The sequence below is a fragment of the Glossina fuscipes genome, unplaced genomic scaffold (assembly GCF_014805625.2).
Source record: "Glossina fuscipes isolate IAEA_lab_2018 unplaced genomic scaffold, Yale_Gfus_2 42, whole genome shotgun sequence".
Classification (NCBI taxonomy): Eukaryota; Metazoa; Arthropoda; class Insecta; order Diptera; family Glossinidae; genus Glossina; species Glossina fuscipes.
Genome location: NW_023998426.1, coordinates 3,110,150 through 3,137,492, shown reverse-complemented (window position 1 = coordinate 3,137,492; position 27,343 = coordinate 3,110,150). Strand labels below are relative to the sequence as shown.

The 27,343-nt window shown below is 35.2% G+C and overlaps 9 protein-coding genes across 11 annotated transcripts in view; 3 read left to right on the top strand and 6 right to left on the bottom strand.

The window, feature by feature from the left end:
- Positions 1-949: 949 nt before the first annotated feature.
- Positions 950-3,613, bottom strand: LOC119636938 (mitochondrial ribonuclease P protein 1 homolog). The gene is made up of 4 exons (XM_038032670.1): positions 2,785-3,613; positions 2,436-2,733; positions 1,397-1,465; positions 950-1,333 (listed from the first exon to the last, which is right to left on the bottom strand). Exons 1-4 carry the CDS (start codon positions 3,360-3,362, stop codon positions 959-961), a joined length of 1,320 nt encoding a protein of 439 aa, XP_037888598.1. The 5' UTR covers positions 3,363-3,613; the 3' UTR covers positions 950-958.
- A 533-nt stretch (positions 3,614-4,146) lies between these two features.
- On the top strand, positions 4,147-4,959 carry LOC119636988 (ragulator complex protein LAMTOR2 homolog). Of its 3 annotated transcripts, none has more exons than XR_005247196.1 (4): positions 4,147-4,307; positions 4,370-4,562; positions 4,630-4,815; positions 4,889-4,959. XR_005247196.1 is itself a non-coding variant. In XM_038032753.1 (3 exons), exons 1-3 carry the CDS (start codon positions 4,240-4,242, stop codon positions 4,750-4,752), a joined length of 384 nt encoding a protein of 127 aa, XP_037888681.1. In that variant the 5' UTR covers positions 4,147-4,239; the 3' UTR covers positions 4,753-4,838. The 3 variants fall into 3 exon arrangements, 1 of the variants encoding a protein (XP_037888681.1); XR_005247197.1 differs by having other exon boundaries at positions 4,630-4,825; positions 4,889-4,946; XM_038032753.1 differs by lacking the exon at positions 4,889-4,959 and having other exon boundaries at positions 4,630-4,838.
- Positions 4,835-9,811, bottom strand: LOC119636986 (pre-mRNA-processing factor 19). Its single transcript, XM_038032750.1, has 4 exons — positions 9,772-9,811; positions 8,639-9,657; positions 8,242-8,582; positions 4,835-5,061 (listed from the first exon to the last, which is right to left on the bottom strand). Exons 1-4 carry the CDS (start codon positions 9,788-9,790, stop codon positions 4,917-4,919), a joined length of 1,524 nt encoding a protein of 507 aa, XP_037888678.1. The 5' UTR covers positions 9,791-9,811; the 3' UTR covers positions 4,835-4,916.
- On the top strand, positions 5,189-8,289 carry LOC119636987. The gene is made up of 10 exons (XM_038032751.1): positions 5,189-5,231; positions 5,292-5,368; positions 5,623-5,732; positions 6,672-6,804; positions 6,872-7,063; positions 7,127-7,330; positions 7,388-7,486; positions 7,540-7,673; positions 7,731-7,965; positions 8,028-8,289. The coding sequence occupies exons 1-10, from the start codon at positions 5,192-5,194 to the stop codon at positions 8,205-8,207; spliced, it is 1,404 nt and encodes a 467-aa protein (XP_037888679.1). The 5' UTR covers positions 5,189-5,191; the 3' UTR covers positions 8,208-8,289.
- Positions 9,812-11,215: 1,404 nt separating the features above from the next.
- Positions 11,216-13,150, bottom strand: LOC119636981 (NADH dehydrogenase [ubiquinone] 1 alpha subcomplex subunit 9, mitochondrial-like). The gene has a single exon (XM_038032746.1). It carries the CDS (start codon positions 12,964-12,966, stop codon positions 11,734-11,736), a length of 1,233 nt encoding a protein of 410 aa, XP_037888674.1. The 5' UTR covers positions 12,967-13,150; the 3' UTR covers positions 11,216-11,733.
- Positions 13,151-13,222: 72 nt separating this feature from the next.
- LOC119636982 (histone-lysine N-methyltransferase SETMAR-like) lies at positions 13,223-14,630 on the top strand. The gene has a single exon (XM_038032747.1). It carries the CDS (start codon positions 13,399-13,401, stop codon positions 14,425-14,427), a length of 1,029 nt encoding a protein of 342 aa, XP_037888675.1. The 5' UTR covers positions 13,223-13,398; the 3' UTR covers positions 14,428-14,630.
- A 73-nt stretch (positions 14,631-14,703) lies between these two features.
- LOC119636965 lies at positions 14,704-16,414 on the bottom strand. Its single transcript, XM_038032724.1, has 4 exons — positions 15,881-16,414; positions 15,690-15,814; positions 15,558-15,626; positions 14,704-15,481 (listed from the first exon to the last, which is right to left on the bottom strand). Exons 1-4 carry the CDS (start codon positions 16,105-16,107, stop codon positions 15,183-15,185), a joined length of 720 nt encoding a protein of 239 aa, XP_037888652.1. The 5' UTR covers positions 16,108-16,414; the 3' UTR covers positions 14,704-15,182.
- Positions 16,415-19,935: 3,521 nt separating this feature from the next.
- LOC119636973 (GPI ethanolamine phosphate transferase 3) lies at positions 19,936-24,162 on the bottom strand. Its single transcript, XM_038032737.1, has 6 exons — positions 23,865-24,162; positions 23,156-23,799; positions 22,850-23,033; positions 21,171-22,785; positions 20,612-21,105; positions 19,936-20,545 (listed from the first exon to the last, which is right to left on the bottom strand). Exons 1-6 carry the CDS (start codon positions 24,015-24,017, stop codon positions 20,351-20,353), a joined length of 3,285 nt encoding a protein of 1,094 aa, XP_037888665.1. The 5' UTR covers positions 24,018-24,162; the 3' UTR covers positions 19,936-20,350.
- A 1,840-nt stretch (positions 24,163-26,002) lies between these two features.
- The window catches only part of LOC119636997 (tyrosine-protein kinase Src42A), a 105,180-nt gene continuing 103,839 nt past the window's right edge, over positions 26,003-27,343 (bottom strand). The window contains exons 9-11 of the mRNA XM_038032769.1: positions 27,103-27,280; positions 26,777-26,943; positions 26,003-26,704 (exon numbers count right to left, since the gene is read on the bottom strand). Of these exons, the coding sequence (XP_037888697.1) occupies positions 26,496-26,704; positions 26,777-26,943; positions 27,103-27,280 (554 nt within the window). The 3' untranslated portion in view covers positions 26,003-26,495. The remainder of the gene's footprint in view (positions 26,705-26,776; positions 26,944-27,102; positions 27,281-27,343) is intronic.

The following is a 27,343-nucleotide window of genomic DNA, read 5'->3' as shown; positions in this document are numbered from 1 at the left end:
GTCTACAACTGACATTACAAGCAGCAGGTTCCTATGGGAAGATCGTTATCATAAAAACGCGGCCGGGCTATGGGTAACATACTGCGCTAAATACAGTTATTTCTATACTACTTGCCAAAATAAGCTGCTATATGAGAAGTCATCGAAAAGTGATCCAGGTCATCAAAATATGTCAAGAAATGCGACCTGTAGATTGAATACAAGTAAATAAGACAGACGGACAAAACAGCTTAACTTGACGCAGGAGATGGTTGTAAAGGTGGTTTCAAGTCCAAATCCTAGGTGTTGGGTAAATTCGTACAATCGTATACTACAGGCGGTGTAAAGTATCGTAACGAAGAAATGCAGTAAGAACGAAAACAAATAGTGTATGCCTGCAAACGTACTTTCTGCAGGTTTTATACTCAATAAGGTTAACTATAAATATTGTAATGCTGACAATATGCCAATATCAAATTTGCTTCAGTGACTACAGACTCTCTTTAGTGGGACCCAACCCGCGGCGAAAGTAATTGTGACTGCACCGAATATTAGGGTACGTAATTCATATGGATTAATCTGAACTTTGACTCCTCAGGCTTCTCATTTTAAAAAAATATGGCAAAAGTGTAATGGACCATGAATTCAAATGGAAAGCATTAAAATATATTTACTCTTCGTAACTGTTTCATTTTTGTTTTTATCTGTTACATTTAAGGAAAAGGTATTTGCCAGTATTTGAAAGCAAACTAACAATCCTAGAGACAATGATAAACCGTTTCAAAGGAAATTAGTAAATTTTTTTTAAGCTGCCACTCAAATAATTTCTTTCGAATTTTTGTAATTTTTCCAGCTTTCGAATTTTCCTTTTCAAGAAAAACGTGAAAATTTCAATGGATTAAAAAATTTATTCTCAAATTCCGCAGCAACACAATATGTGCATATACTTTGACATTTACATCAAACGCTCTTAGATAATTCATTTCTTGGAACCCCAGTTTGCTAGATTGAATTTCAAATGTTTTTTATGTGAGCGAACCGAATTCACGGGTTTGAAGACACCATTACCGTTATCAAAGATCTTATCAACTCGTACGTTCACTCTATTCTTTTGTTTTTCGTAAAACGAAGCCAGTCGTTCTTCCGAATCTATCACTTTGCGCCTTGGAACATGTTTCAAGGAAGTTTCCCAATCTCCAGTCTTTTTAAGATCCAACAAAATGTTTACCATTTGATTTAATGTTAAAGATTTTCCCGAACCAGAACCCCATTGTAAGTAACGATCGAGCGGCAGACGTGCTACCCGTAACCCAAGCCGTTTTGCCTTGGCCAAAGATAATGGTTCAGCGTGTCTCTACACATTTAAAAACATTGAAATATTGAAAAATATTAAAATAAATTTGCAGAAATACTATACCTTATCCACCATGGCTCCAATAACGTACACATCGTCTGAATTATAAGTTTCGAGATCGGTTTGGCAATGCTGAAAATGAAAGTACATATAAGTAAACATACAAAGTTAAAAAACTACTTCTAACCGTGGCAGAATCTTTTTCACCCACTACGAACTATCCTTAAAAAAGAAAGTGAGAAAATTATATTCGATTATGGCCGAATAGTTTACATCCACCCGCTTTATTATCAGAATTAGAATACATAAATTTTTATTGTGTGGTCGATGATAATGAGCAAAAAGCTCTTCTTTTTTTTCTCTTGAAAACAAAGAAGATGTTCTCAGTTCATATTCTGCTATGCGCCTGTCCTTCGAAAGATATGATCGATGGTCAATATCAGCCTACGTATAGCAATTTCCAATAATTTTGACGAATTTGAAATCGACATTTTTATTTCCGCCACCAGATCTATGTTTACCATACGCAAATCAATAGATGAGCTGACGGACAGACATGTCCATGTGGAGATTGCACAGTAATATATATATTTTATAGGATCTCTGAGGCGTCATTCTGAGCATTACAAAGTTTTGAATACAAGAATAAAATTTCAATACTCTGCAATGCTTGGTGGGCGTTGTCATTCTTCCCCTTTCTGTCTAAGATATTAGAAAATAAGTTATAGAATATACATGGAAACGCATTCAACATATCTATTATAGATTATGTGTAATAAGCAAAAAAATTCAAACTTTTTATTTTTCAAAGTATAAGCTTTTTTCATTTAGGTTCCACTGTAGACATTTGCTTTGGCCGCGTGAGCCCGTCTTCAATATGAATCTGCATGCAAGAAGTTACAATGTTTTTGCCAAATTTCAAGTCGACATTTCCGACCGAAAGAACTTTCACAGCAGACGTTACACAAGCGGATAAAGAAAACTTAGAATTTGAACAGGAATACTTAATGCGGCCTCTTTTTTCCGGGTGTTTTTGACAAGATAAGTATGGCTTTATGTTTTGATGTAATGTAAAAATTAACATAAATCAATTACCACTTACTGGTGTAAGATAAACTATATTGTTTTTGGAGAATATTTCGGTAAAACATTCGCTATGGATATTCATGGGAAATTCTGGATTTAACATAGTGGGTATATAACTTTGAAGTCTCTTCATACAGGTACTTTTCAAGTCGACATTACAATAATGCAAGTCGAAAGGGTCGTCATGAGCCCGATTTTCAGCAAAGCATAACATTAATTGTTTGGCCGCATTTTCAGCCTCTCTCTTGTCCATCTGATTATCGTACGAACAGTCGAGTACAATTTTAGGAGAAAACAACATTGCCCTTATTAATCTGCAAAAGAATAATCCCATCATGAATAGATACATTAAAATTTATAAGTACCTATGATTCATCCAATGATTAATGGTCGCATCGTATATTCGCAGAAACATGGAGACATTTCCTAAGCCATAAACAATGTGCGGATTTTCAGCTCTTTCTTTACGTATTGCGTCAATACGATCTTGTGCACTAGCTGCTTTCTCTTGCTTTTTCATTTTTCTTGACTCCGCTATTGCCGCATTTTTCCACAAATATGAATAAAATTTCATCCTAGCCGATCTGGAGGGCATTGCTATGATTTGATCCCAATGATGATCTTTCAAATAATCTAATGTTGGAACACGCTTGCCTTCTTGACGCGCAACCTCTGCTTCTAATTGTAATACTTTCAGACGACGTTCCTTTTCCTCAGGACTGATCGCTAGTGTCGCCGGTTTCTCATCAGTGTTAGTCGCACTTAGAAAGCTTTGCAAGTTTACCGCAAATGGATTTGTAGTGTTTTCGACATGGTTTTGGTCTGCACATGCTGCCTCTGTAATTACTTGAGAACTTTTTGATTGTAGTGAGCGTTTAAACTCTACTCTTTTTCTTGGCAGTAATACTATGCAGTTTTTAATTATAGTTAGCTTGTTAAACATAGTTTATCCAATTTTTAAAAGTATATTCTACCGGTTATGTACAAGCACGTTCACTCTTCTTCTTTTTCTGCAAGTCGTCAAATCAATAACAGATGATTGAATGTGTTGAGCAAACGGTTTATTATTGTCATTAAAATCATAAAATGTTAAAAACAGAGTTAGCATTGTTAAGCATTCAATTCGCCTCGGATTATACAGAGAAAGACACAATGAAACTTCGAATATATTGCCACGCCTGTGGGAGAAGTTATTACATAAATTTATTGCAATTATTTTGTAGTATATACATTTATATATATATATATATATATATATATATATATATATATATATGTATATATAATTTATAAAGCTACAAAATTCATATAATAAGTGAAGCAATTTCTACTCCTCGACGCGATTTTTCCGTGTTTCACAATCAGACTTTATAGTCGTACTGACACATCAATCCTAGTTATAACGACGATTATTATTGTAAAATAACATTATCATTAATAAAATTAAACTGATATAAACAAAGGTTCATCGTACCAACTTCATACCGCCACCTTTAATTCCTATGCTTGCCAATCCAGTGCTCCCTTATTTCGTTTACTACTTATGGCTGAACATACGGCCTCTCGGCGTTACTCCTTTTTTTCAGGCCACTAAACAAAAATTGAACAAATGACAAACCATGTAAATCAACACAACAACAAAGCCGCGATTGTGTTTGCACCTTATCCGTTGAGGGTAAATAAACGCAAAGCAAACGAAACATCTGTTTTCCTTCAAAAAACAATTGAGTGCTTCTTCTTACGAAGTGATAAACATTGGAGGCATATTTTGGAAAATAGAATCGATAATATATGTAAATATTTTAAAAACTAGAAAAACAATGTTAAAACCAAAAGCTTTAACTCAAGTGCTAAGTCAAGCGAATACTGGGGGTGTTCAGAACACATTGTATGTAGGCATAAATGAAAAAAATGTTTCCCAAAGAAAAAATGTATATCTCCAAATACTAGATTACTCAGCCAAGAAGGCGCTTTACTGGCATATTCTGGATATGGTGATAAGGATAAGGATGCTAGAGTAACGGCGGCCATTGCTAGTAATATCTGGGCTGCTTATGAAAAACACGGTCGTAATGCTTTTCGCGAAGACATTTTAACATTTGTACTCTTGGACTGTGAGTGCGGTCATGTAGCCATAACTCAGGTCAGATTCATTAATACTATAAATTATATAATTGAATAAAGTCTAATATTCATTCATACACATCTAGGTCGCAGGCATCTTATTATGTTTATATGCTAAAGAATGTGTAGGACTTGGCTTGTTAAAACAGAAGACGATGGCTTTGGCAACGTATTTAGAAGGCCCGTTAAAGCAAATAGCAGCCTCTTAAAAGCCATTGACTATCGGGACTTTGCTTTATTCCTTACCGTATTTAATAAATATTTACAATAACGTAATAAATAGTAAATGGAAAAAATGAAATCTTTGAGTGGATACACTTTTTTTCGTTTTTATTTATGAAATAGTAATTTGGCTGCATGAACTGTCCATTACTTATTCAACAGCATATAACTTAAGAGTACGATCCATACTTGTCGACGCAATATATCGGGCATGTTTTCCGAAACGAACACCAGTAGCCAAGGCTGTATGATCATTGAAAATCTTTAAATCCTGCCATTGTTTAGACAAATAAACTCTGAAATAAAGATAAAGAAAAAAAAATCAAATCTGTAACTATAGTTGCAATTAAGTGCATTAACATGGAAACTAAACAGATAAAAATTTTTATTCCAAATACGCTTTAGTTTGCTGTCTTTTTCAACGCAATGCGCAGATTTAAGAATAAAGTTTACAACAAAATTGAAGGTAAACTAGAGTTTAAAATATAAAACAATAAATATAACAATGTTATTTTTTATTAATTAGACTTTTACACCACTGCAGACTTAAAAGATCCTGATACGCCCAAACCAATCAATCTGACAATAAATGATTTTGATTCGGTAAAGCTTTACACGTCATTGTTTTATGTTCTGCTTTCATTTTCAAAGCACAATATAATTGAGTTCAGTTAGTTTATTTGAGATTCATTTTTCAAATATATGTTATCTTCCTTTCCGCATTCCATTTGGCAGATATCCATTATATTCTTTTTAAGCTAAAGTGCGGTATTCAGCAAATGGATTTTCAATGGACTTTACTGATTTTATTTATTAATAATTTTAAAAGCGTTTGTTTTTTTTTTTTTTGATTAAAGAAAGGAAAGCTAACTAATCCTCGTGCACCTTGCGTGGTAAGCACCATCGATCCAGATTATTCAAAAGCGACGAAATGGCAACGTAACGCAAGAAAATTTCGCATGAAAACGTAAGTACTGAAAATATACTGAATCAAGTATTTTAACACTCATAGGTCGCTATCTGGGTCCGTTAAATTGATCTGCTTTTGAGAAATTGATCTAAATTGATCTGCTTTTGAAAAAGGATTGAAATGACTCTTACATGAGACTCTTACGTAAGACCTTCTCATGACCTTATATCCCTTTCCCATAAAACTATCGCTTAAAATCCACGGAGGAAGCTGGAAATTTCTTCATCTTATGTTCCTACCATCGCTATAATGAGATTGATCAAATGTCTCATCTCTTATATTGTTTCTAACAATAAATGGCCGAGTGTTGTCAATGAATTACACGTACATATGAAAGAACATCGCAGTTTCTACTCAAGATTTTGAATTCTGATCGTCAAACGCACATTAACACCAGAAATCAAGTCTTTCTTACTAAGCCCGCCCGCATTCGAGGAGCAGCTTATTTATAGGAGAAAATGTTGTTTTGCTAAATTTAAACCAAAAAAGTAATTTCATACCTCACGCGTAAGCATTTATCTCCATCGAGATTATCCTTTGCAAAGGCTGTTGCGGAAAGTTGTGGAACTTGTCAACAGTCCTTATTAAATTCTTAGCCTGAGGTAGTTTAAAGTGACGGTTAAGACATTCCATAATTCACAAACACAAAGTTTGTCTCCGTGTCTCGATCTGATACTGTACAAGACTATTATTATCGACATCCATTTGTTGCCTTTGTTCATAGTTATGCATCAAGAGGTTAGTCTTGCTGACACGGCCATTAATTATAATAGTAATTATAATTATTAATTAATAAATTCTAAACTAAAATCTGTGCACCTGCAGAGATTACTAGACAGGTGCAACCTAATGCTAAAAGATGAGATGATATTATATAAAAAAATATATGTCGATCCCGTTCGATTTATAATTGGTTAATATATTTTCATGTTTAAGTGATATTTTGAGGTTAAGGGAGATAGTACGCAATAAATTCGTAATCTACGCTACACAAGAAAGGTATATAGAAAAGCAACGAGAAAGCGTCCATCAAGAAGAAATTTACAAACGTATCACAACTGCTAACGAGGTAAACATATAGGTAACATAAATGCATTTCTGTTTGGTCATACATGCTTTGCTTTGCTTCCATGTAGCTTATGGAGGAGACACTCAATAAAATAGAGAAAAACGCTTTTACAGAAATGAAAGAAACCCAGCAAGAGTTGGAACAATTGAAGAAGTTTAAATTCGACGACGAATTGAATGAAACGAAAGCCCAACACCAACGAGTTATGCTGGAGGTGCAAGAAGAGTATGGACGTTTCCTATTTCTACTTAAACTGATTGTAAGTATTCGTCTTCGCCGATTAGCAATCAAGATGTCGCATTTGAAACGGTATTCATTTTAGAGTTATTTCGATAATATAATCGATCCGGAGGATATTAATCAGCAAGAGCTGCCTGCCTTGCAGTCTTTCAATAATATTCCTGGAGTCGAAAATAGTAATAGCGTAGGGGAAAAGGATATTGCTGTTGTTACCAACTACACGCAGACAATTGTGCGACCATATCTAGCTAAACGCAATTATTTGACCGCTGAAAGGTGGTTTAAGGTAAATATATATGTATGTCGTTCCGAAAACTAGTAAAACAACATTACATAATTAAAGGGATACGAGCATATAAGACAAAAAATATTCAACTATTATTGTAACTTAACTCGCGTAGCTATGGTGAATCATGTGGTTCTCATCATGCATGAAAAATCGGTAAATGAAAGCCCAAATGCTCTAGTTTCTTGCTTAGTCTGTAACATTTACAGGAAAAAGCCTTTGCTCGGCTTATCGTAAAACCTGTGATGTTGAAGCAGCCCGAAATTTTACAGCAACGAGCAGTTTATTTGCGTGAACGAGCTTTGAATATACTCGACATGTTTGAGGAGAAACAAAAAAAAGAGTATGTTTTCGAGATTTGGAAAATTGACGAAAGATAAGAACTTAAAATATCTTCCAGTCATCTTTGGTTGAAAATAAAAGCAACGATACCAATCGTATTGAGACGTGTCGAGAAAGTGATTGATACGATTGACAGTAAGGACACCACTGAGATGCCAGTGAAGCATGTATCGAGACAAAAGGCATCTTCGGCGGCCCAAGTGAAAATTGAAACAACTTTTTCAAGTAGAATTCGACGGGACCATCATGAAAACACATTAACCATGGTGGAAAAACTTCAATGGCGTGTTATGGTAATCGCTATGTTATTTTGTTCATGTTGTAGATTAATTTGATTTTTGTAAATAATGCACAGAGTGTACTGCAAGATTTGGAAAAAATCCCACCAAGAGAATGTAGGCGTATTGAAAGAAACGTGCGGAAGCGTATGCAAATGCAAATGGATTCTTCGCGAAAAGCACTTATCCGACAAAATCGCTTGCATCATTGGGTGGAGCATTTCAAAAAGCATGAACTTCTCCGTCATCAGGAATAAAAGTTTACATTAACACACAATATACAAAGCTTACCTTACATCAGTACCAGCAATGGCCAGATAAGTGCCGCTTTGATCAAAACATAAATCTTTCACTTCGTAGCCGTCGTCTAATTGTATAGTTTTAAAGTTTTTCAGTTTGCGTAGATCCCATAATTTAACGCATGCATCATCGGCAGCTGTTGCCAGATAATAGCCATTCTCAGAGAATGAAATTGCCGAAATTGGACCAGTATGGCCCGGAAAATTTGCAACATTGCTCTGCTCTTTAAGATCCCAGATCTTGACTTGAGAATCGTCAGTGCCCGTGCCAAAAATCAAGCCGTCCGGATGAAACTGAGCAGTTGTCAACCCGACCTCGGCAGTGTCGATAACCTATTTTTTATATTTTTATACTTCTCGAAGCGTCTAAAAATATGAATGCAACAAACCTTTGTTAATAAACGACCAGTGCGAATATCAGAGAAAGCCCAATGCTTATCTGATGAAGTAGATAGTACGTAATCGCCGGTAGGATGCAAAGAAAGACCGGTAACAGTACCATCATGGCAACGCAACAAGAGTTGTGTCTGTGAAGTCGGCACATTCCAAACGCGTATGGTGGTATCAGGAGAGGCAGTAATAACTGTATCTTCATCAGGATGATAAATAACGTTTGTAATTTTTTTGGTATGCCCCTTAAGGATAGCAACCACTTGTTCTGTATCCTTATTGAAGACTGTTGCATTTTTATCGTTTCCTCCAGTAAGAATTTTACTGTGATCTGCGCTATTAATGTCCAAGGCCAAAATACCCGGAATAGACGCCGAATGCAAGCCAGGATGAGAAGCGACCGTGAGAAAAGTTTTTATCTGATCTTGCGCTACTAGCTCCTCGGGCACTGTACGGCCTCGTTTTTTGCGCTCTTGTGTAAGCACGGTAGCCTTATCCTGTAATTTTTGTATAACATCGGTGCTCATGCCGGTTTGTTCGACGGGTTGGGTGGCGATGCCTCCAGCTTCAGCAGCAATAGCTGGTTGGGGTATAGTCGTGGAAGCAATTGATGCTCCTATGCCTGCTTGCGGTTTAAGTGTAGCCAAAGCTTCGCGAGCTGCTGCCACCTCCTTATTGAGACGCGCAATTACACGGCAAGCCGCATCGTGCTGATATAGTGCATGTGATAATTCTTGACGTGTGGTCTGCAATTGTTGCCTCTGCGTAAATGAATGCAACATGAGAGCGTCCCACTCGTCTTGCATTGTTTTGAGTGTTGCCGGAATACTAGTAGCGCTAGGTGGCTTCGGTTTTACAATTGGTGGTGTCTTCACCTCAATTAAATCTTCAATTTTCATCTCTTTGCCATTAATTGGATCGCAGCCATTCTCGGTTATGTATTTTTCAATAATACGCTTCTCAAAAATTGCTCCGGAAAAAGGCGATACGACCGCAATATCAGGCACCTCATTTGTAACTAAAGAAACAACAACAAGAAAAGTTGTGCATTTATGATATTCTCAAGCCTGGTGCTTTGGTTACACACGATGCACAGTATTTATTATATTAATATTAAACGAATTTAACTTACTTGCACAAATTAACGACATATTTTTTTAATATCTCCTTTCTTCTTGAAATATTACTTATTTTACTTTAGGGTTTCTTTTAAAAAATTAGCGCAAAACAATTGAAATTTAGATTCTTGTTGTAGAAAATTACTAAAAAAATAAATTTTCCGATGTTGCCACATTTGATTTCAAAGAAGACTTGAAATTAATTTTTAAATCCTTTGGAATAATCACATTCAACATTGAGGGCTGACACGACGAGGCGGCTTTTTTGATTTCGAGTTAAAAACTCTTAAAGGACAAACACAATGGATAGCAGCGTTACCATATTGTTTTTCGGAAAAATGTAAAGAAAAAGATATAGTTTTAGAAATATATATAAAGAATTCAAAATATAAAAAATCATTTGCAGTCTATCGTATATAAGTCTATAATAAAATAATTTCAACCTTAAAATAAATGGTCTTTATTGTTTGTATTTTATTTCTTACAAAATAATGCATGGTGTAAACAAAAATGTACATGTGAACCAAAATTTAAATTTAAAATAAATATAAATTAAATTGTGTCAGATCTCTTAGATTCCCAACCGGAAAATAGGAATAACGTCTCATTGCGTCAGCCGGTTACATGGTCATATATTAATCAAGCAAAGAGAACATGTGTGTAAAATGATTAAACAACAATATATTAAACAACATTTGATTATAACAAGAACGATGCTGACCTGGTCGTCACGCGAGAACCATAACAAACACCAATTATTTAAATTTCATTCGAGTCGGATATCATCCCAAGAAAGCTGTAGATAGAAGAACCAGGGTCTGCGTGAGCTATTAAATACTAGGCTCCACAGACGCAGTTAAACAGAGCAAAAGAAAATTTTAACATTCTGATTTGACAAAATATTTAAAATTGGAAATAAATCGCTTTTATTTCCAATTATTATTGTTATGCAATTCTTATAAGATAATATAGAATCTAAATTAAAACTGTAACACGTATAACATAAAAAAGATTTGAATTACTATAAAATAAATATAAATTAGATAAATGATTCCAACATTTAAAACAAAATTGTCTTTATTCATTCCTAAGTGCTTTTTTATTATTGTTCCATGCAAAGTAACATAACATAATTTGCCAATTCCCACAACGAACCGTAAAAAGTCATTACAGTAGAAACCCCATCTCCGAAATAGGAAAAACGCATCATTGCTTTAACCTTTAGGAAGGCTGATACAATTAGTTTTCATTCCTACTTTCAGATTGGGATTCAAGACTGCCAGCTTTTTACGAGACAATATGGGAATTGACAACTGATATGTTTTTGCATGTTTGCATACAAATGAAGCGAAAGAAAAAAAAGGACAAGAATAAATGCCGGTGGTCGCTTTTAAATTTCACCGTTATTTGACTATTTCATGTTTATGTTACACTCATGTACATTTTTTTATATTGTGTGGTTTGCAATTTTGGTTTATATCATGCATTATTTTGTGAGAAATGAAAAACAAAATAACATGTATAATACAAAACTGGGTAAATTCGCTACAAAGAACTTTTAAATTTGAAACTATATTTTTTATTTCCTCCTGTCTTTTTCTTTTCTTAATTTTCTGTTTATATAAAAATCCATACATTTGCATAGTCTAGTAGAGTGTTACATTTCAAGCCCGATATCTGAAAAGCTATCGCAGTTCCTGTGTATTTGACTTGAATTTTGTTTATTTATTTATTTATTTATTTATCCTTATTTATTTATCTCCATTCAGTCCATTAATTATTTCCAATTACTCACTACTAAATATCTTATATCATAAACAACGCACCGCCAAGACAATAAGTAATAATTCACATACATGCAAACGTCTACCTTTCAAACACCGGGCTGGCTTCCAATCATTTTTAGCAAATTTAAATTTCTCCTTTTGTTTATGCCAGTTCGCATTGGCAGCATTTTGGTGGCCGCTCAAAGAAATTTATGTATATAAGCGCTGTTCATCACGAGGAGCAATCGTTTTTGGTGGTGCTGGCGTTTCTAATTCGCTGAGAGCGGCATCATAGTACAAATTGGCACGATAAGGTCGTAATTCCCAAGGAACTTGAACTTCCATATCAGTAAGCTGAACGCCCAAATCTTCCAAGGTTGGCACTTTTTCTAGAACTCTATCGGTGACACATTCAAGTTCTAGCCGTTCCATATGTAAATTACCTATGGGTTGATTAGTGCTAATCCACTCTGTTAAATTGGTTTTAAAAATGAATGTAGGGTCAAAACGCATATCGTAACGCAAGTAACCCCACCGCTTCTCGTCCTTACGCATAACTCGGTTGAACCAATCGACCAACTCTGATAATTTATAGCGTTTAGGCCCTACAGCCTGGTAGATTTTTCCAGCTGAATCAGGGTCTTTAACAGAGTTGACTATCCCTTGAGCTACATCTGAGACGTAAACCGGTTGTTTCACAGTTCGTTCACCGCTAAACCACAATGGCGTTGCTCGAAGCTGACGACGCCATACATGAGCGTAATAGCGCAGAAATCTATCTTCAGAACCAAATATGTCTGCCGGACGTATAATGGTAGCTTTTGGGAATTCTTCAAAGACTGCCTGTTCACCTAAGCACTTGCTGCGTAAAAATTTGCTACCTCCTGATATAATGTGGGCTTTGGGTTCCGGATGAACATTTAAGGCGGAAACATGTACTAAGCGTTCAACGCCCATTTCGCGGCAAATTCGTGCTATCCGTCTTGCTCCATCCACATGCACATCTTTGAATTTGAAATTTTTCGTTTCGTATTCGCGACCTACCAGATTGATAACCACATCGGAATACTTGCAAGCCGTGCGTATGGCTTTTTCGTCGCGCAAATCATAAAAATGAAACAATACTTGGCCTAAATCACCACATACCTTCAAACGCATTACATCAGACTCGTCACCACGATAGGGTAGGACCATTTGAGTACCCGACTTTCCTAATTTGTTGCATACGTAACGACCCAAAAATCCGCTACATCCAAAAACAGTTGCTACAATGCCATTAAAACTACTTCGACCGCCAGTGCCACGTTTCATAGCATCTAAATTCTTGGCTTTGAGGGGGCGTGGCGCTTCAAAGGAATAATTATTTGTTCGCGGATAGCTCATTACCGCTGTGGCAGATTGCTTTGCAAAACACACATTACGAGTTGCAACTAATGCAGCCATAGTGAGTGAAGAAGCTTTAATCGACTGTTGACAAAGTTGACCACTTCGCTGAAAATCCCTTTTGCCAAATTCTAGGTTTTGTTCTTTTAAACCAAATCAAATAATCCAAACAACATCAAAGCTGAGCCGATATTACACCATTTAAACTCTTCCATTTTATTTAATAAAATTTTGCGGATGTTTTCTTATATGAATAGAAAGCAAAAAAAAAAAAAAAATTCAATCATATGGTTAGCAAAAGAAGAAAAGTCATCGAAAGTGCTTATAAACAAGAAATTAATGAACTCCCCGCTTTGGGGAAAAAATATTGAGAGAAATGCCTCACTAGATGGTGTTTCATATCAGATGTGATTTGTTACTCTAATGCGTGCTATTTCCTGGAAGTGTGTTTCGTATTTCGTCAATCGTGTTAGGAGTTAAATTAATACAAAAATGAGTGAAATTTCCGAAAAAATTCGCTATATTTTGCAGTTTTACTACGAAAAAGGCAAAAACGCCGCGCAAGCTCGGAAAAAAATTTGTGATGTTTACGGTCGAGATTCTTTATCGAATGCAACAGCATGTAGATGGTTTGGCCGCTTCCGTTCTGGAAATTTGGATGTCAAAGATGCACCTCGGTCTGGTCGACCAATCACTGGAAAAGTCGACGAAATCTTACAAAAAATCGAAGAAGACCGACACATAAATAGCCATGACGTTGCTAGGGAATTAAATATCGATCATAAAACAGTTTTAAACCATTTACACAAGGCTGGATACACAAAAAAACTCGATGTTTGGCTGCCGCATGAATTGTCAATGAAAAATTTAATTGATCGTATTTCTATCAGCGAATCGCTACTCAAACGCAATGAAATCGATCCATTTTTAGAGCGATTAATAACGGGCGATCAAAAGTGGATCACATATGACAATAAGAAACGAAAGAGATCATGGTCTAAGATGAATGAAACTGCGCAAACGGCAGCAGAAGCACAATTAGTACCACGTAAGGTTTTGCTTTTTGTTTGGTGGGATTGGAAAGGAATCGTATATCACGAACTGCTTCAACCAGGCCAGACGATTGATTCGACTCTCTTCTGCCAACATTTAACGCGCTTGAAACGCGAAATTGAGATAAACCGTCCAGAGTTGATCAATAGCAAAGGTGTCGTCTTTCATCACGACAGTGCCAAACCTTTCACTTCTCTGTTGAGTCGGCAAATGCTGAGAGAGTGTGGCTGGGAAATTTTAATGCATCCACCACATAGCCCGGATTTAGCCCCAACCGACTACCACTTGTTTCGCTGTTTGCAAAACTCCCTTCGTGGTGCAAAGCTGACTTCAGTAAAGGATTGCGAAAATTATTTAACCAAATTTTTTGCCGCTAAACCACAAAAATTCTACGCCGATGGAATTATGGAACTTCCCGAAAAATGGCGAAAAGTTATAGATAGTAACGGCCATTATGTACTTAAATAAAATTTATTAAAGAAAAAAAAAAAAAACAAAACCTCTCAATATTTTTTCGCGACATGCCAGTAGACTTTATTTGATACAAAGACAAATATTATCGTACGTAAAGAATGCGTTTATTGGGCTAAGGTAGCGTTCGTTGACAATGAGTGCTTGCGTTAATAACTATAGAAAGATATATGAAGCTTTGCGGAGTTTTTATATTTATTGAAGACCAAAAAAATGTCATTCTTAAGCACTAAAAACAGCAAATTCGTGGAAAATTGTTTTCACGCCCGTTTTGCGGGCATCCGAAAAAGAGTGGGTAAGCAAACAACCAGAGGTTCGAAAATAACAGTCATAAGCTGTATAGGAACAACTAAAGACTATTTAAATGATTACCTTGCTCTATCATTAACCACTGTAATAGTCGAACGGCCTTATCAAACAAATCCAGATGTCCAAGAATGAAGAAAATTTTCTCTTAAACGCATTAAAGATGTCTTCAAAGGACCTGAAAAACAGCGGCAGTACATTCCGAGCAGTATCAAGCTGAGCGGATAAAAAACAAAGCGCTCGTCCAGCGAAAGCGTGCGATTCCGTGGTATAAACATAAAAGGGTTTCTACGCGAGCGTTTTACATAATTTGAACTCAAAATTAAATTCGCAATATGAGAAGCCAAGTCTTATTTCGAAATATTAGTAAGGCGCTTGCGGAGAATTTCAGGCATGGTATCATTTTCTATATAGGTAACGTAGTAAAGCAATATTAGTACTTACTATTAATTTTTATTTAAATAGTTTTCAAACATTGTTTTGATATCTTTTACATTATTTAGATATTCTCTTAGTAACATAATTTTCTCCTCCTCCAGTTTTAACATTTTTTTTCCAAAGTCTTCATTTCTTGTTATTTCGTAGTGTATTTGTTCGTTACATTTTTTAAATTCGTTTAAAATTTGCTTTCTATAATCTTCTGTTTCTGTTACTTCGGAACAAATTGGTGACGCAGGGGAATTTTGACTTTGTGGCACAGAGGCGCTTGGACTTCGTGGCGCGAAATCACTTTCACTTCCGCTACCTTCAGAATACACAAACGTTTATATGGAATGGTTTTTATAATATATGAATAAATAAATGTTCACATAAATACTGACTGTTTGAACAACTTGGAAATATTTCTAATTCCGGCTCTTCTAACTTTATAGTATTCTCAAGCGGGTCTTCTAAATGTTAAATATATAATATTAATTAACCATTACTAATGCTAACTGCATTAGGACATATACCTGTTAAGCATTCTTCTGTTTGTATGCAAGGTATCGGTTGACCCCCCATTATTTGGTGTACTTTTGCATAGTATATCCATTCAGATGGTTGACCGCCAGAGGATTCAACATTTGCTGTTTCCTTTCTAAAAGCGGTTACTAATGCTAATAATAAATGTGCTTATAAAATTGCAAATAAATACACAACATACCTATACTTGCTCGTAAGGTTGTGGATTTTAGTTTTCACCTCCTCCGCGAAAACGTGGATGCCCAGCCGGCCTAATTCTTTGGCCATTTTTAAGTATGCGTGGCCGCTTCTCCGCGGACCACGTAATTCTTCAATATTTTTAGCCCACAGATCGAGAAGAGCCTCATCAGCGTATGCTTTCCATGTGTAACGTGCCTTATACGATCTTTTCGCTTTTTTGTTTTCCATTATTTGCACACCGCGTTTTCAGTGAAAACACCCTCGAAATTATCTCTGTTTTTTATGTCGTATAACGCTCGATTTGGCAGCATTGGAAATCGTATGCGTCGTATCGATGTATTTGATTTATGTAATTTGAGTATATTTTAGACATATATTTAAATTTTTCTTAAGGCTTCTCTGTTATAATACGCTGCATAGCCTCTCGATGAATTACTTAAGTCAACTAGGGCTATTTTCATAAATAACAAAAGAATTAGCAAAATCTCTTGGATGCATATTTTATTATTCAACATATGTTTATACGTAAACACAGAGTTGTTAACATTCATCTTGAAAATGCAATGCAAACATTGATGTTTTCAAATGAAAACATTTGATGAAAACCCACCCAACACAAAACTTTTTTTCATATAATGTAAAAACTCTTTTTTCGTATACAGACAAGACCTTAATATTAGAGAAACAAATCTGATCCGCTTATAAAAGGAATAGAATTTACCAAACCCTGCATAGCTTCCTTTCCATATTGACCTTAATATAGGTACTTCTCTCCAAGGGAGTTAATTTTCTATAGCATCCTTTTTTTTTACTCTTTCACATTGTAACTGCCTTCCGTCGGCAAACATTAATGTATTATATTAGGTCGAACCGAGAATGTATTTGTTCCCATTCCGAGAAACGAAGCTGACTTGTCTGTCTAAGAGTCATTAGAAAAATCGTCCGGATTCAACAATAACATGCCTTCAGGTGTCAACTCTAGTTTGGGAAAGTTGTATGTATATATATTTCCATTCCAATATTGCTTTTAATATTAATTTAACATTCTAATCTTAAATTTCATTGTTATTAATATTTTTAAAATTTATTTACATCAAAGGAATAAATTCTAAGACTAAACGAGTGGGATGGGCACTAGCAACTAAAACTAACAGTTTTGTTTTCTTATGAAGGGGAGACTAGAGAGTTGGTCATGCCACTTTAATAAAGCCAAACATTTTATTATTATTTACAATTACAAATTGGAAGAGTAGAATCCGTAAGAATTCATTGGGATGACCAAAGCAGATTCATGCAATGTTTGATCTTGATTTTCTCGACGTTGACTGAAAATATGTGGGGAACGAGATTAAGAGTAATATGCGATTTTTTTCTTTTTAGTATTAAATTTCTTTATCAATTTTTATTGCTCATTGGTGAAATAATAACAACAAATAAAAGTAAAATAACTTTGAAACGAATGATATGGTTCGTCACTTTGGAGATTTTTCTGACTGTAAGCGCAAGCACATGGCACGGTAGGGTTAGGAAGGGTTATTTATAGCGAGAGTTTCGCTCAGGGCTGCGCAACGGTCCGATCCAGGAAATTTATTCGTTGAATTAACGGAACCTTCGTATTTTGGTGGTAGATCAAATATGTATCTGTGGAATTCAGGAAGCGTACAAGTTGGCCTTATTTGCGACGTAACTTCGTGGTGAAGGAAAAAAACCAACACGTATTTAGTGGACAGCACTGTTTTCTTTTTACCGAGAAAATATGACCCGCGTTCGACGGTGTTGCGAAAATGAAGTGTTCGTTCAACTGCTACTGAACAGCTAAAAGGAAGATAGCTGCTTGCGCGCTGCTTTTACAGCTGTTGGCTGCCGCACCAATGCGCTTATAACTAGAGCTTTCACCACGATGTGTGTTTACTGAGGAGATTAACTTACTGATAGTTATATTCGTACTTATATAAAGCTGCAAAACGAAGTCATGCAGCGTTGCATTACAATTTTGCGTGAAAATAGCAGGCCTAGAGTTTTTAATATAAGAATTTAGAGTTAATGAGCTTAACTAGAGTTATATATAGGTTAGTTAATTTTTATTTACATTTACATAACAAATCTTTTAGCATTCGGAGTGGGTAAGGAAGTCTGCTTCCTTACAACCTTATCACGAAAGCAACAAGAGGTTAAAACCCTTAATGTGAACCGAATTCATAGAATTCTAATTTTCCGATTAGACATCATTAACCATGGAAAGGTTCGTACACAAGAATATGATGCACCTTTAAAACCCTATACAGAATATAAATGTGCACTTGTCATCGTCGAGCCATTAAGTCATAAGATAATTGCTGCAATAAAAGGTGATATTATCCAATCGGTTGAAAAAGGAAGAATTTAGAAAATCGTCGGCCAGATTCCATGGGATGGTGAGCATTGGAATTTATCGAATCTGCGAATAAAATAAAATAAAAAATTATGTAAAATAAACATATGCATGTATACGCATTATAAATAATCATCATAATCTACAGTTAATCACTTGAATTGGTGAGCGGTCGAAGAGGTGCAAAGGACCCGAGAGATAACGTGACCCACATCAGCAAATAGCTGAAGCCGGCCTTTCCAACGACAGAGGTCCACAAAGCATTCAAAGAAGCCTACGACCTGTTCTATGCCGCCATGCTTCAACATATGGTGGAGCAGAACATCGGTAATCGCGTGTAGGCAACAGTATTGGGCTCCGGTGGTGTCACGGCTTGCATTCCTAAGAGAAGCAGGATCGTGTAGTAGCGGCAGTATCCACCAAATCAATTTGCTTGGATACGTGCCGTTTACGCTACTGGCAGGAAGAGAAAACTTCAGGGAGCCTTTGGACCCTTGGGTGTAGGCCTACAGGGGAACCAGCCACTTAAAACAATGGGCAACGCGCCTATCCCGGTACCTCAAGAGTGGTGCGGAAAACCGTGAGAAGAATTTTATGGTATATGGAACTAACTAAGGTGAGTGGTAATATGTGATGTATTATAAATTTAAACAATTCTCCTTCTATTTGTCTTTGTGTCTGCATTATCAATTACTCGAGACGAAAAACTTTTATGTTCTTCCAATTGCTTCATCATCTCACTGTAAATACCAACGTGTTCTTGCGGAATGTTTCACTTGGGTTGAGCACAAACACTTAAAGGACTGCAGGCCGTATGAAAGTGGATAAAGATACACCTATCGTACAAGGGCATATTAAGTCGGTGCCCATGTATATAACACTCAAATATAGTTGAGATAAATCCATCTTCTATTATATCCATCAATTCATAGTCACTTTCTGAAACGATCTAAGCTTCTCTATCCGCCTTGCTTTGTTGTGGTGGAGATTTTGTACACTCTGTCTTTCGGTTCATTGAAAATGATTCGAGTCGGATCACTTTTTTTATTACTTCCCATGTACCTTCTTACTATGGAAAGCCGTTATATAAATAACTGTGGGATGGTGTAAAGTGTTTAATGGTCGACCGCGGCGTACCACAGTGTTTTTACATGTTTTTTCTTCAAAATATAGATTTGATAATTAATTGAAAACGCAAAGTTACGTATGGCACGTACGTATATCAAATATTGATTGATCTATTTAAAAAAAAAAACTGCTTACGGAATGCATACACGGCTAATAGATATGACTAAAGTCCTTTCTTCGAGTTGTTTAATAAAGTCGAGTGAACATCTTCAAGATAAATCTGACTGTCTTAGCAATGGAATTTTCGCAGTATTTCAGCCAATGTACAATACATTCAACCCTGTTTTTGTGAGATTTCTTTTATGCGATTTTTTTTGTGCGGTGTATGAAAATTTCAATCGAATTGGAAATTGGAAATAACTGACGAAGTTAACAATAAAAAAACAATTAGTAGGTTATATATGTATTTCATCACATTACAAAAGTACAATTACATTACATATGTATTAAAATCTCTAATTTAATTTAATTAATTCAATTGTTGAACGTAGAACGATTTCCAGTTTGAGTCTTCCTGAAACGGATTGCGTGTCTTGATAAGTCGCTGAGTTGACTTTTTTGCTAATGGGATAGTTGGTGTACCACGCTTTGTAATGTTTGTTTCGACAACTAAGTAGGAAAAGTTTACGATTGCAATCTTTTTTCTATGTTTTTTCTTCTATGCGTTCCCTATTCACTGCACGAAAACAGGTTTAAGTGGACACATACATCCCTTGATTCATAAGAAATATAGACACATTAAATGCTTTAAAAAAAAGAAATGGTTTATATTGCACTCGAAGAAATAAATATAAAATGTTTTCCGATGGAGGGAAAAGAAAAGCGTTCTGCATCTCGAAAACGATCAATAAATTACATATCAAATACTGTAATAAATAACGTAATAAGTAAATAAGGTAAAAATGAGGGTATAATACATGATAAAATTTGCAAAGTAAATATAAATCTTCTTAAAACAATTACAAATTAACTTCATTTAATTTTGTTAATTCTGTTAATCAATTTGTCGACTGCTTTATGAATGCGAAAAATAAGAAAATAGCCAATCACAATGGCTGGCATACTAACAAAGGTGGCGAGACTCTCATATATAAAGCGAGGAGCAAATATTTTCCAAACCATTAAATGCCGACAATGTATGGTACAAGCGAGCATCGAACAGAAAACCTAAACAATGTATGGAAATGTATTACAAAAGAAGCGAATATCATTTCTATGTTATATGTAAGGTACCTTAAAGCCTTGTAACATGAATAACTGTGTGGCCAATTTAAACATGGTGCCTAGAAAAACAGTTTCCTGCTCAAATAAGACCAATTCACCGCGACTCATATCGAATCCCACGCTCTCAATAGAAATGTCACTTAAAGATTGTTCAGCAATTAGTGTAGCCTGTTGCGCTAGGCGTGATGATACAATTTCCGATTTTCGTGTTTCTCGATTGCTATTGGATTTGATAAGACTCGGAAACAGAGCGAAAATCGAGAAAGTTTGCGTGGCCAACAAGCCGTACATGGAAAAGAATAATATCTGACCGCAAAATGTATTGATTATGACCAGAATACCGGAAATGAAATTTGATTGTCCAATGCTTGCAGTTCGCCCAACAAACGCGGAACGCCAATCGATTTGAGATAATGTCGTCTGATGGGAGGTAGCAAAAAAGCAAAAGTGTGCCAAGAGAAACCACGCAACAATCGCATTAAAATTGGGTTGAATGCATGTTTCTATTTAGGTAAAAAACATAAATATTTTATTCAAACATGTTTTACATGCATAATATAATACTTACCGAAACTTATGGCGGTCTTAAACCGTAAAATAGAATGTATGGATAGTAGGGCTGCAGCTACTGCAACGCAAGCAATAGCTCCCACTGATGAATATGGTTCAAGTAAAATGACGATAACCATGGTTAAGAAAATGCCAAACGATATCAGAATTGATGAATATACTGTAGCTAGTCCATAAACCACGGGTATGTCACTATGCCTTTCGACTTCGCCACCTTCGTACATGCGTTTCATTTTTTTGAAAATTTCAGGAACTATACTATTGGCAGTGTTTACGGCTATAGTTGAGCAATTCTTCGGTGGCAAAATAAATACCATAAGTGGAGCAATTGTTATCACAATAATTTGCAACGCTAGTAGAGCATAAATGATCAATGCCATAATATCGATATGCGAACGTTGAATATTTTTTATGGCACTGCCTGTCAAAAGCATATGACCGCCAGTGCAAATACTGGCAAGTGTTGGCCCGTAACGTGCCAGAAGGACATTAACCGAATTACCGGTTAAATTACCGCATAATCTTAAGTAGAGTCTAGTTAGAGTCGTATATAATACAACGACAATTACCGCAACTATTAACACTTTACTGCTGGAGGCTTTTTTAAATATGAAACCGTCATCATTACTAGAACTACTCGAGAAATCAATGCAATTCCCTTGTTCTTCTCGGCAGCGAAAAAGAGATGATGCGAAACGGATCAGCGTGACGGCCAGACAACTAGCTATTATTAGTTTCAGCGTCGTAGATTTAAGAAATACCGAAATTCGAAATTTATGCCTGAAATCAATTTGCGCACTTTTCTGCAGTAACTCATAAATCATTAGCAAGATAGTAGCCACAAGTAAGTAGGCCAAAATCTTAGCTTCATGTATTATAAAACTGTTAGAGAAAAAGACACCCAATGCTATTCCTAAAATAGCTCTTGTAGGCATATAAGCAAATTTCGTCATTCTCGACCAATTATGTGCAATCGCACTCCAATTCTGTACTGTATGAAATACAAACACTAACGTACTGATCAGGCTAGTGAAGAATATAATAGCATGTTCTTCGCTTTTGAAAGAAAAATTCTTGTGATAACGATATCCAAAAACACCGGCTGCGATATTTAACAGATACGTGTATCCAATTTCTTTGAATGTAAATATCTTATACAAATCGATAGATCGCGTGTTGTTGATAAATACAAAGGTAAAAAATATGGGCAGAAATGTAACGATCAGTCCTTGCGACATTTGTGTGGCATCAAATTTTACCCAAATTTCACGAGACGTACTCAATATTTGTCGCAAATGTTTGTTCAAATCGCCAACAAATGACTTAAATGCAGCGGTATTGTAAATTGTTTTAACACGATGCGTTAATAGTATAAACTCGGTCTCTAAATTTTCCATGTGCTCTACAGTGAAAGTACGTTTGTTTTCTAGGGCGTAATTATAAAAATATTTGTAAATTTGTTGGGCATTTTGCCAAACGTGTAACAATATTGTTTGCAGTTTACTTAAATGCGGTATTATTACGTTGGGTATAACATTAAAGTTAATCAAACCTAAATTTGAATATGGTATCGGAACACCGAGTATAGCGGCCAGTGTCGGCACGAAATCAATCTAAAGAAAAAAAATTTCTTATTAGTGAAGTTCTATAAACTACTACCTAATCTTTAGCATTTACTTGTTGCATTTCTTTAGCATCAGAGCCGAATTCGGAAGTAAGGAATTTACTGCGCTTAGTGTAAGCAAAAAGAAGAGCATTGGTTTCATCGTCCGTATCACCACCGTGATCACCCGTAGCTGTCATACCGTGGTCACCAATCACAAACAGAGTAGTTTGATTGTCCATCTGAGCGACAATATCCCTAAAATGTATAAATAATAAAATGGAATGCTAAAGCAAGGATAGTATGTTGCTTCAACAATTAACATATGCTCATAATTTATGAGTTTTGGAATCATACATGTGTGCATCTCAAAAACTTACCGTATTACATTATTCATTTCATTAAGTTTACGTCCCATTTCGTCGTGGAGAGGACCATGTTTATGCCCACAATGATCCACGCCTAGAAAGTGCGCAATTAGCACTTGCCAATCGTTCTGGATCATTTCTTTGGCTAAATGTTGCTGTACACCGCGATCTATTGTGTCTAAATCGAAAATATCAAAGCTAGGATAAGGATAAGAGCGTAAGAAACGTCGCGGATAGAGATCTGACCAAGTGCTGTCACCCATAAATACGATTGGTAAATTCATATTGTTTATTTGATCAATAATGTTGTCTTCATTTATTTCTGGTGAAGCAAAATTTGAACCAATATCGACGAACGTAGGTAAGCTCCCAGTAGTTAAGCCTTTCAAACGCTGCAAAGTTGTAGTAGGCGGATCGGCCTTAAAAACCATGAGGCGTGCATATTCAGGCATATCCTTTTCCAATTCATACATTACACTTAGTTTATTTTCGTAGGCAAGTGGCTTCGTAAGATTTTCTTTATAAACTCCAAACTCATATTTAAGTGCATCTACGAGAAGTATAATTACTTTAGACTTTTGCGGAAGGCATAAATGAGTTGTAGCATTAACATCCTTAAATATTTCTTGCACCACCGCGTCTGACAAATAATTTTTCTAAAAGACGTTATCAAGATAGCGGTGATTAATTACTGATCTCTACATTATTTCCAACAACTTACATCATTTAGATCTAATGATAATCGCCGACAGTTGCTTACATCGGTCTTGGAAACGCGGGATAACAGAAAACCGCGAGAGAATAATATCACTCCCGACGCAATCAAGTATGTTAACCAGATTAAAGTTAATCCATAACTTAGAGCATATTCCATATTGTTCCTTCAATTACCAGCAGCTTATCTACTATCACTATACTATTCTGGGCAATACTTTTGAATTGAAAGTAAATAATATTTGGCTAAAAAATAAAGCCATTAAAAGCAATCAAACATTCCACCAAGCACATGAATTATAAATGTATATATTTAAAATTTTTTCTCACTTTACCAATCACAATAAAAATTATGTTAATTTTCTACTCCCAGATATGTAAATATTGCGTCAGCTGATTGCTCCATTTTGAGCAACCGTGTTTTAATAAAAATGAGAAATATTTTAAATTTCATATTGAACTAATGGCAAACGTTTTCACAAACTTATTACCACATACAATGTATTTCAGAGTAAGTTTCTGAGCCGCTTTAGCCGCATCTGTAGTTTTTCACTAAAAAAAACGAAAATGCATAAACTGAAAAAAGAAACTGAAATTGGACTCATTTATTTTTATTATTATTATTATTTTAATTTTAGACTAATGAAATGAATTCTTAGACTAAAAAAGGACATTGAGCACTAGCAACACAGGCTATCGGCTCTAGATTTATTTTATTTTATTTGTTTTTTTAATCGAGGTCAAAGACTTAAGTTTCAAAATGACCGTTATAATTTTCCAGTCAATAATCATAAGGTAAAATGATTCCTCATCGGTTTGCGACACCTCATTTTGGGAATAACGAGCAAGTAAGGGAGCGTTTTGGCACCCACAATTTCAATTTAACAGGTAAAAGTCGTCGGGTATTTTCTGTTAATTGTGCATGTGCCACTTTGTCGATTCATTTTTTTTGGGTAGACTATGACTAAAACTATGAGTATCTCGGAAATTGATTCATTCCGATTTTGCGGGGAGTGAAGGAAACGCCCTATTATATTCAATGCGTATTCACGGTCATCGGCATAATCCGATATCTGGTTGTTGCCGAACATTTTATAAGCAGTTATCGAGATACATAAGGATCTTAAAGTTAGAGGGAGAATCTTAAAGCAATGGGTCAGTAGAATAGATCATATAGATAAGAGATTATGACACTTTCCGTGAGCGTTTCGATGATGACCTATGGAAAAATAAATGAACGAATAAACGCAAGTCACATTATTGGAATGAATTTCTTCTCAAATTTCGATGGCGTGTTTGAAAGGCATTATCAAAACAAAAGATGAAGTTAAGTATTCGTAGGAAGACTAATATAAAGATTTTTCTAAAACTTTGTAGCGAAAGCTATCAAAAGATTTGTTCAATAATATCACGACGAATCAAATGATAAAATCTTAATATAGGAGAGGAGATCGATAAATCTTTATGGTGACTTTCTTTTTTCTTAAATACTGAATAGGCTATAGGCGGGCTAAAAGACGGACGAACCACCAGAACATAATGCTGATCAATAATATAGAAATTTTATATAGTGCCAGCAGCTTCCGAAAGCCTCCTTCTGGAAATTGCATCTACTTTCGCGAAGTGAATATACTGCCATATTCTTCATTTCCGTATTTGATTTTTGTTTGATTATTTTTTAAATCTTCTACAATAGAAGAAGAAATTAAAAAAAAAAATGCTTACCTTTCGTAATGAAAAAATTGTATATAAATTATTTTATATATAAGTAATTTTTATTAAACTTATGCATCTAGGTAAATAATAATTATCATTTAAAACCGAAGACTATAAAAGGAAGGGCAATAATAATATTAAAAAAAAAAGAAGAAAACTCGAGCATAATATTACAAAAACACATAAATGGAGAGTAAGTGGGAATACATATATAATATTTACGTAAAGGTGTGTAGTATAAAAAATTAATTATTACGTGTTTATATATATGTATATATATATATAAAGTATATATATATAAAGTATATATATATATATATATATATAAATTGCATTTTTGCCTTTTGTTTTTGTTTCTTTTTTTTTTTTTTTTTTTTTTTTTTCTTGTTTTGAAATACAATACACTTAACAGTTAGTTAGCATAACGCCTTTTAAACGATACTTTTTGTTGTGTTTAATTATTATATTCTGACACTTGTGGAAAGGTAACGTCGCTGCATGATTTGCTATTCGAACAGCATTCTATTTCCCATGGAATTTCAAGCTGATTTATAATACCACTGCCTGCAGACCCATTTCTTTTTTTAGTAAAAAAACTCCCCTTTCCTTTTTTTTTTTTAAATGTGTCGTGGAAAAGCGCAAATCATTTCATGTCTTACAACTTTGTATTATATCAAAAATTTTTTTTAATATGTGTTTTAGGCCATTGGCCATTTTTTGATTTCATATTTGGCTTTCTGATGAAAGAATTTCTGTTACTGGAATTTAGTTCGTCCTTGTTTGTCTTTGCACCCGAGTTCGAAGCTGGGGTAGTTGTCGTCATAATTAAAGTGGGGGATAAATTTGTCGTTGTTGGTGTTTTTATTGTTGTTTTTATTATTTGGGTTCGCGTTCCGCAGTGTCGGTTGGGGTAAAGCATTTATCAGTAAGCCTGAGCTTCTTTATAATCGCTTTGATCTGATGTATAAAAGTCTTCTAATTTCCATTGCAAAGTCTCGAATGTAGGTCGTCTCATGGGATCTTTGTGCCAGCACTCTAGCATAATTTCATATAAGCGTTGATCGCAATTAGGCGGCTGTGGCATGCGATAACCGTGTTCAACTTGCGTTAATACTTCCGCGTTTGTCATTCCTATATGAAGAGTTATGATTTTGATGTTTTTCGTTTTTTGTTTTTGATATTCTTATTGATAAGACAACTTACCTGGGTATGGAATTCGTCCGTAGGTCACTAATTCAGTTAGTAAAATGCCAAAACTCCAAACATCGGACTTAATGGAGAATTTTGAATAATTGGCAGCTTCAGGGGCAGTCCATTTAATAGGGAAACGAGCACCAACCCGGGCCTCGTATTCATCCTCCTTAATAAGTCTAAAGTTCGAAAAGAAGATATAATATATATAGAGCTTGTTAGCCAATAGCTAATGATTTCCTCAAAGGACAAAGTTTGAAGAATAGTTGTCGCAATATTTTGAACATTAATATCATTGTCATATATATAAATATATATATATATATATATATATATACCTTGCCAAACCGAAATCAGCAATTTTAACAATATTGTTATCGCCAACGAGTACATTTCGTGCAGCCAAGTCCCTGTGTATGTAATTCTGCGATTCTAAATATGCCATGCCAGCAGCTATCTGAGCCGCCATATCAATTAACACAGGCATTTTGAGACTGCGTCCTTTACCTGCAATAGCTACAAGATATATTTAAACTGAAAAAATTATGCATGACGTGAATGACAAGATGAAATGAAATA